The sequence below is a fragment of the Aplysia californica genome, unplaced genomic scaffold (genome assembly GCF_000002075.1).
Source record: "Aplysia californica isolate F4 #8 unplaced genomic scaffold, AplCal3.0 scaffold00198, whole genome shotgun sequence".
Lineage (NCBI taxonomy): Eukaryota > Metazoa > Mollusca > Gastropoda > Aplysiida > Aplysiidae > Aplysia > Aplysia californica.
In genome coordinates this window covers 838,940-848,722 of record NW_004797468.1, presented here as the reverse complement: position 1 = coordinate 848,722, position 9,783 = coordinate 838,940, and the positions used below count along the sequence as shown (strand labels likewise).

At 38.4% G+C, this 9,783-nt stretch overlaps 1 protein-coding gene across 1 annotated transcript in view; it reads left to right on the top strand.

Annotated features, from left to right (window-relative positions):
- The window catches only part of LOC101861284 (regulator of MON1-CCZ1 complex), a gene marked incomplete in the record, with an annotated part of 34,591 nt that extends 33,714 nt beyond the window's left edge, over nucleotides 1-877 (top strand). The window contains 1 exon segment of the mRNA XM_005098963.3: nucleotides 323-877. Within this exon segment, the coding sequence (XP_005099020.2) occupies nucleotides 323-405 (83 nt within the window).
- Between the last annotated feature and the right edge of the window lie 8,906 nt (nucleotides 878-9,783).

Sequence of the window (9,783 nt, the reverse complement as noted above, 5' to 3'; positions counted from 1 at the left end):
GATCGAGCCTCGGTGTCACACATACACTTCCGTCACAGCGGTTCAATTACGTTTCCTCTTTAGGATTCATCAACCATACAGTCTAGATAGCTGCACATTACACAGGCCCTATACTTTCCCGACTTACCGACCCATCACAAAATTCCCGACTTTTTCCCGACCTCCCGACCCATCTCAAAATTCCCGACTTTTTCCCGATTTCCCGACCCTGTGGGGACCTTGTAAAAAGTAAGCCCATACCAGATTTCTATTCTATTATTTCTTCCAATTAACTTTCAAATATTCTTACAATTTTTTGTTGTTCCCATTTTGTTATTTCCAGGGGAACATTGTGAGGATTACGTGAAACATTTTGAGAAGACGTTTGGACAAGATGCACTGATGCCCATCCCAACGTTCCAGTAGCTGGTGCCGTGCAATACATTACGCCGTTATTGTTGTCCTCGTGCTATATACGTGTACGATTCTGTGTGGCTGTTTTCTACTTGGAAACTTGTGCTGAGGATAGGATTAGTACCAGAAAACAATTAGTTTTCCTAAATTATAGGTGGGATAGCACATTTATACACTTGTGTATTCTGGTGCTGGTCCGACTGCTAATTTGTAAATGTCAAACTACGATTTTTCTTTGTGGGAATCTTCACACTGTAAATTTAGAAACTAAGAATAATGTCAAAGTGAAAAATACCCAGTGTTTTTGTTCTGTTTTTGCCTTGTTCCACAGAGTGCTCGCTGTGAAGTTTGACTGTCTGGTTTTCTTACACAAGTTTGTTCTATTATTTGTTGCTTCTATTTTTACACGTGTTTCACTAAAGACGGTGAAAGTAAAATAGAAGCAACAGACATGTGGTTTCTTGGGAGACTGCTAAGAGTATCATGGAAGGAAAAGAAATCAAATGAGGTAATGCTTGAGGAAGCCCACGTGGGATGCTCACTGTTAAAAACAATCAGGAAACGACAAATGCAGTTTTTGGGACTCCTGAATAGACATAAGGGTCTTGAACATCTAGCTCTCACTGGCAAAATTGAGGGCAAGCGAGGCAGGGGTAGGCCCAGAACAACATACTTAGGGAATCTAAACAAATGGGTAACAGGAAAAGATCAGGGAAACGTAGCTTTTTTGAGAGCATCCGAGCAAAGGAATGAATGGAAAATCATGATCGCCGATGTCTGTCGCAGATCTGGCAGTGGATGATGATGAGTAAAGTCAAACCAGCGAGACTAAATGTAACAAGGGCAAAGAAGTCTTGTCTGTTCGTCTGTAACAGAGAAAGACGATCTGCTTGACAACAACAGTGAGCACTGAGATAGTCAGAGGGGAACAGTGAGATAGTCAGAGGGGAACAGTGAGCATTGAGAGGGGAACATTGAGATAGTCAGAGGGGAACATTGAGATAGTCAGAGGGGAACAGTGAGATAGTCAGAGGGGAACATTGAGATAGTCAGAGGGGAACAGTGAGCACTGAGAGGGGAACAGTGAGCACTGAGAGGGGAACAGTGAGATAGTCAGAGGGGAACAGTGAGATAGTCAGAGGGGAACAGTGAGCACTGAGAGGGGAACAGTGAGATAGTCAGAGGGGAACATTGAGATAGTCAGAGGGGAACAGTGAGATAGTCAGAGGGGAACAGTGAGCACTGAGAGGGGAACAGTGAGATAGTCAGAGGGGAACAGTGAGCATTGAGAGGGGAACAGTGAGATAGACGTAAAGAGGAGAGGGAAGTGGGACTTACCAGTGGCCAGTTTTTCTGCCATGAAATGTTGGTCTTCAAACTACCACCAATGCCAGTATGCACAACCAGTAATCTCTTTTTCTAACGATGTGGTGGTGCTGGCGCTGACTTTCTGTCCCCTCCCAGGTGGTTGTGTATTTGTCTCGCATGTTATATTTGTTATGTCGGAAGACGTAATGAGCTCCATTCTAGCTTGTGCAACTCTTGTTTGGCCTTTTGTTGTTGTAGTTGCAATTGTGATCAAACAGACCCAAGAGGATTGTTCCTTTTTGCCAGAAGTGTTGCTGTCACATGAATTGTGACGATGTCATTCCGGAAGTACGTGTTTCTGTTTTTCTTGGACTTGGCTTGTACAGCCTTTTCAATCTTTTTGTGGTCTGCAGTCAGGTCAGAGTTTGAGAAAAGGATATATATATGTGTGTGTGTGTATATGTGTGTGTATATGTGTGTGTATGTGTGTGTGTGTGTGTGTATGTGTGTGTATGTGTGTGTATATGTGTGTATATGTGTGTGTGTACTGTAAGAGAGAGAAAGAGGGTGGGGGAGGAAAAAAAATAAAGTAGAGATAGAGAGAAAGAGAGAGAGAGAGAAAGAGAGAGAAAGAGAACGAGAGAGAGAGAGAGATTTCCTAGTGTGCACGGTGACTAAAAAAAATTGCATGATTGAAAAAATGAGGTGTATGCACTCTTTGTTAGAAGCTCCAATTGAGCAGGCAGGTGTTTAGAGTAATTCACAGATGATGAAGTAGTTTGTAAACTATTTTATAAATAAAAATGAAGACAGACAAGTTGGTACCTTTTGCAATCATTTAAATAAACTAATGATGATAAAAATAATTGTTTCTTTTGGGGCATGAGGCGTAATTAGCTGAATTTACCAGGCCACATTTGTTTTCACATACATGCTCCCTTTGTTCTCATTTACCAAAATATGAGGGAGGGCTGAGGGAAGAGGTTGTCTTCTAGTTTTTCTTTTGATCATGTTTGTAGCCTGTTCCTTACGCTATTGCTCTTTATTATATCTTGTCTCTGTTTTTCTTCATTGTGCTAAAAAATGCTAGAACAATGATGGAAGTTAGGAGGTCCCTGACTCTGATGTGAAGAATGCTTGAGAATTTTGTGTGCAAGTGAGAATGAGTTTATTAATAATTATGATTTTGATGCAAATGGATGTCTCTTTTTGAAAATCGTATAAGAAAATAAAATGAACGAAAACGTGAACATGGACAGTGTCAGAAATGTTCATTTATTTATTTTCATTTTGTCATACAAGTACAACATTTGTACCTGACGTTAAACAAAAATGTTTCAGGACTTTTCTGCTTAAGCTAAACATTTGTAAATAACACAATTGTATTGCAATGAGACTATAAACTTATGGTAATCTTGCAAGAGACCTTTATGAATGAAATATTGTCAAAGACTGTGATCAACAAGAAACAAATGTGGTCATGCTGTTGTGAGTGATATCGCAATATATCTATGCCAATAATGTACAGAAGAGATGAAACCACATTTAAGTCCATGTTGCTTCAATTAATTAAAGCAAAAAAAAGAGAAATAAATGAAAGGTCACATCTCTTTGTTGTTACCTGATGCATTTTGGATAATGGCCAAACTCAAAACTGTCAGAAAACTGACTTGTTATTCATATGCTTTGACAAAACTATACCCCCCCCCCCTTCTTGGCTTTACTTTTCTTTGACAAGAGGCGGAAATACTGCCACAGAAACTTCCCAGGACTCACAACAAAATATTTACAAATGAAGACATGATGCAACACAATACACAAAAGCACTTCCAAACTACCTGAAAAGACACACACGGTTACAGGAACACTTTACAGCATCTTTGTTTACTCTCAAAGGTAGACTTTACCTAGTGAAAGGTCAAACAGTACAATGTATTCCTGTCATACCTTACGGGAACCATCTTTGGTCTTGCATCCCTTAGAAGGGAGATAGATTAAAAGTCACTTTTTGTTGCAAAAATCAAAGAAATTGTTTTGGAGAATACATATTCTGGATTTTAACAATTATTTTCAGTTAAGGCAGAATTTCCACAAATGTCTTTTGATTTTAGTTTCATGTACATTCAAAGTGGAATTACAAGTTAGGTGAGAGTTAATTGGCCTTTGTTGAGCTGAAACTTAAATGACTCTGGCGGACTGTGAAATAAGTCCGTTTGAAAGAGATGGAGCAGAAACATGCAGCCTTGCACACCAAAGAAATACCGGTACTATTGTTGTATGGTTGAAAGTTGAAAGTGGTGAGTACACAGAAGTACAAGAAACTCTCTGGACAGAGATAAGAGCTGAAGATCTGAAGGCAAAATGTTAGGGAAAGTTTTTCATCTTTTTAACCAAATTTTAAAATGATAATTAAACACGTATAATACAAGGAAGTTTTGAAACTAAATCAAAATCCACTTGCAGATCTTGATAAATAGAAAAAGTTGCCTCAATATAAATGTACAGGTCCGGGCTGGGCTGGGTTACCACCATCTTGACAGAGCCAGAACGGCAAACAATGGAATGATCCAAGTTATCACAAGGCAGTGAGTATTTCCAAGAGTATCTTCACATCTTATGTGGCTATATATAGAAGTTTAAAATTCATCGGAGGATCTTGATCCTCTTTAATAATCCTCTCCCCTCAACAACATCAGTGAGTCTGGTGTAAATATTTATACCAAACCAACAACCAACCCAACACACCCATAGGAAGAGAAGAAATTTGTAGCAAGAAAATGTGAATGAAAATATGACTTCAGAAGAAAACTGAAAACATTCTACAGGAGTTTAAATTAAATTAATTGATTCATCTCCTTAGCACTTTGTAATTTAAAAAAAATGTTCATAAAAATATGACTGTTTATTTCAGTGTAAGAACTGAGGTTTTCATCCAGGTTTGCACATATGTAGTTGAATATATACCTCTATATTTATGTAAAATATACATATATTATTCCAAAGTCATGGCTGCCCATCCTAATTAGATGAAAAAATATATCGAAGCAACATCTCTTGATCTGACAACTGAGGTCAAATGCAGTTTAATCTCAATTCTTCTCATATTACCTGCAACGGCCATCAGGTGATGAGGCTTTAAATATGAAGTGAGCAACGCCTCCTATACAATTTGTGAAACAGACTGAGCCTGCAAGTGCAAGGACACAAAGCTGTTTCTAACTCCACACTTGTCCCTATGTGTTCTACGTATCAGAGGTGTCTAGAAACAGCCAACTGCTTACATTTTGACAGCGAAGGCATAAAAAAGTAGTTCTGCCATCAACATAACAGTTAGAAAAATCACAGATCGGTGTAAGTATTCCGAGTTGTAAGAAGCTATAAAACATGCTGACTGTAACAATAGTAATAGATTTCATTTTATAAAAACCAAAACAACACCTGTACAAAAAATATAACAACATTATCATACATATTAAATCGACAATCATTTGAACATAATTCCCTTCAGCAAAATGATTTTGAAAATGTCAGGTTTGCATCACTTTGATTTGAACACGGTGCAAGAGTCATGTAACAATGACCTATCAAAAACGTCAAATAAAGTGCTCTCTTAAAAGTGACCTATCTCCATTCTTAAAAAAACTAATCAGATATTAATTTAAGATACCCTGACAAATCACATTATGCTGAAAATTGTGTCTGATATTACTGAAGTGTGTCAACAACTCGAAACATCTTGTTGCATAATGACAATGCATTAGGTTTCAGGTGTATTTATGAACGTACATATTTTTTGTCTGAAAACTTCCCAATAGAGGTTACTGAGCTAATGTACAAATTATGAGGCTCTGCGTCTTGCACATCAAAGATATGAATAAAATACCCACATGAGGAAAATGTTTTACAAATGTACCGGCATTTTCTCAAGGAATGTTGTCTTGTCTAGCTTGGGTCAGCCTTCATGCGCAGGGTGAAAGGAAAATGCCTGGCCTCCATTAGAATAGTTCCTTCCTTAGGCTTCTATATTTACATACAAAGTTGGACAACAATGCAGCATAAAACATTTGCAATGCTAGCTTATTATGATATGTAACAGGATAACGCCTTCATTTCAGTAAAAATCTTTTTTATAAAAATCTATGTTACTGAAAAAAAAGAAGAAAAAGTCTGCCATGCTTTCTTACGATAATACCTAAGTCTGTGATATCTAGACCAACACCATGAGGCTTTTGAAAGTACATACACCAAAACAGTCAAAGACACTTCAGAACATCAGCAGCTCACATGTGATTTCACTTGCTTTTTAAAAAAGTAAAAAAATCAGCACAATAAATTAAGCTGTTTCACTGAAAATGAAAATATCTCTCACTTCTTTTCTTTGAATTCTTGTCTTAATTGAGCACAAACATTTTTCAATACATTACGGTAAGTAATTGACAACTATTGTACACAAAAATCCATCAACAATCTGTCTTCTTCAGACAACAAGCAGATTCTCTCGACTTTGTAATTTGGGAGGTAGCAGTTTGAAACTAGCATGACGTTTCCATGAATCACATTTCCCCTTTCCCTGGAGTGTATGCCTTTGTCTTATGGTAACAAATGTACATTCAAGTTGTCAATGTCAAAGCTGCATCTCGGACACGGATACTTTTATTGTGAAAACTCGTGATAACTATCTGAATGAAACTGAAATACTTGCACGCTTTTCCAAGAAAATGGCCTGAACTATTTTTAAAAGAATGTGATCATCTAAACTAACAAAGTTTAAGACCAAGAAATTTAAAAAGACAAATTCGAGTCATCTTTTGATTATTATGCTTTTTGTATTGTACAAATTTTAAACTATATATTCTCATTCAAGAAGGCACTTGTATTCTCACTCTGTGTCCAACATCTCATAGATGAGGCTATGGAAATTTTGGAACATTTGAAAAAAAGAAGAAAAGAAACACTTCGCCTGTCACCGTAAAAGCTGAGTCATAAAACAGTACCACACACAGAATACACACACCAGCATCTGCCGTGTAATGCTACAGTACCACACACACAATACACACACCAGCATCTGCCGTGTAATGCTACAGTACGACACACAGAATACACACACCAGCATCTGCCATGTAATGCTACAACTACAGTACCACACACAGAATACACACACCAGCATCTGCCATGTAATGCTACAGTACGACACACAGAATACACACACCAGCATCTGCCATGTAATGCTACAACTACAGTACCGCACACAGAATACACACACCAGCATCTGCCATGTAATGCTACAGTACGACACACAGAATACACACACCAGCATCTGCCGTGTAATGCTACAACTACAGTACAACACACAGAACACACACACCAGCATCTGCCATGTAATGCTACAGTACCACACACAGAACACACACACCAGCATCTGCCATGTAATGCTACAGTACGACACACAGAATACACACACCAGCATCTGCCATGTAATGCTACAACTACAGTACCACACACAGAACACACACACCAGCATCTGCCATGTAATGCTACAACTACAGTACCACACACAGAACACACACACCAGCATCTGCCATGTAATGCTACAACTACAGCACCACACACAGAACACACACACCAGCATCTGCCTTGTAATGCTACAGTACCGCACACAGAACACACACACCAGCATCTGCCATGTAATGCTACAACTACAGTACCACACACAGAACACACACACCAGCATCTGCCATGTAATGCTACAACTACAGTACCACACACAGAACACACACACCAGCATCTGCCATGTAATGCTACAACTACAGTACCACACACAGAACACACACACCAGCATCTGCCTTGTAATGCTACAGTACCGCACACAGAACACACACACCAGCATCTGCCATGTAATGCTACAGTACCACACACACAGAACACACACACCAGCATCTGCCGTGTAATGCTACAGTACGACACACACAATACACACACCAGCATCTGCCGTGTAATGCTACAGTACCACACACAGAACACACACACCAGCATCTGCCGTGTAATGCTACAACTACAGTACCACACACAGAACACACACACCAGCATCTGCCATGTAATGCTACAGTACCACACACAGAACACACACACCAGCATCTGCCATGTAATGCTACAGTACGACACACAGAACACACACACCAGCATCTGCCGTGTATTGCTACAGATGTTTTGTCTTGAGTTCAAATGACATGATTTGGATTGCCAAGTGGGGAGAACAAAATTGAATCAGTGTTTCACTTAGGGTGCTAGATCTTGCTCACCCAATGTCCAGCCCTAAAGATAGAGTTGAAGCAGCCCAGTTCCCAAAAATCATCTAAACATTTTTTAATAAGATTGTAAAAGTGAACAGTACACTATTAAAACATACAGTTAGAGAGATTTTTTAAAGAAAAAGAAACAAGTTAGTTCTGTTACAGCTTTTACAAGCTTAAATAGACACCCTACATTGCTACCTCAATATTACAAAGTGCAAACATTTTTGGCCATTTTTAGTGATTTTAATGTCAAATTTCCCAAAACTAGAGTCTAGGTATTGAGCACACAAAACTTTGTCATTCTGTGGTAGCCACATGTTTCAAGTGAGTGGAAACAAAACTTTGTCATTCTGTGGTAGCCACATGTTTCAAGTGAGTGGAAACAAAACTTTGTCATTCTGTGGTAGCCACATGTTTCAAGTGAGTGGAAACAAAACTTTGTCATTCTGTGGTAGCCACATGTTTCAAGTGAGTGGAAACAAAACTTTGTCATTCTGTGGTAGCCACATGTTTCAAGTGAGTGGAAACAAAACTTTGGCTACTGTGTAGGGGTGTGCAAGTCAAGTTGTTTGGACTCAAGTCGAATTCCAAGTCATTACGGATGACTCCAGCGAGTACTCTAGCACTCCAATCCTGAGCACAAGTTCAAAGTGTTATTTGCTGATGTCTCAACAAAATTTTCTCCATTTATTAATAATAGCAATAGAACACAAAAGCAAGCAGAAAAAGAAGAGAAAAAATAATGGTAGAATTTCTGAAATAATTTGACTAGCGCACCAAGAAAAAGGAGAAAAAGAATAAGCAGTTGAATACAAAGAGCAACAAACAAAAACAATGAAAGCTGCAAACTCTGAGCTTTTTGCTGAAAGCCTTCTCTGGGTACAAACAGCAAGTTCTCGCATAATTAACTGATTCCTAAAACATTCATCAAGGGAGGGCTCAATTCTAGAGAACTTCAAGAATGGACTCGAGTACTTGCACACCCCATCTATTGTGTCCTTTTTCTATTTCATTTGTCAAATGGCAGTACATCAAAATAATATTTAAAAAATATATATAGATCTATATAATATAGATGATGATATCTGTCAAACTAAACAAAAAATAGTAATATGAGGAAAACAGTGCAAAACAATCAACTGAAATTCAGCAAGATGGCCGTCTTCATAAGCATGGCCAGGATCACTTCTTCAAAACAAGGACATTTAGTATATAACTATAGGAAATGCATATGCAAATATATGGTCGCTTTTAAGGACAAGCGGGCTAACCCAGATTTCGGGGGTTTCCAGAAATCTTGACCTACACCAAAAGTAGGCATTGCCCTACCTATAGGAAAAGTTTGGTTTCATTGGTGTGTATATTTGTTTGGTTATAGAGAAAACTCTCCTTGTTTTTTTAAAGAAACTGAACAAGGGGCAAAAACTTTACCTTCGATTTTCTCAAAATAGCACTTATCGGGATAGCCCCCTTGTGCATAAAAGCGGCCATATGCGGTAGAACTTACTGGTGCAGTAAAAGGATAGAATGCTGACTACTACCATTAATCAACATGACAATGTGGAAGGAGTAACAAATGATGCAATAATGTGGTATTATAGAGTAAATAAATTGTAAGACTGTCCCAAAATTAAGATGAAAATGACCACAGCACAAAAACCAATGCATTTATTTTCAATTTATAAATGCTGCACAGCTGCAGGGGCAATGATTTATACCTTCCCCAAACCACAGCATCGTCCTCAGACCTATCACTCATTGAAATCTAAAAATCAGGATCTCGGGG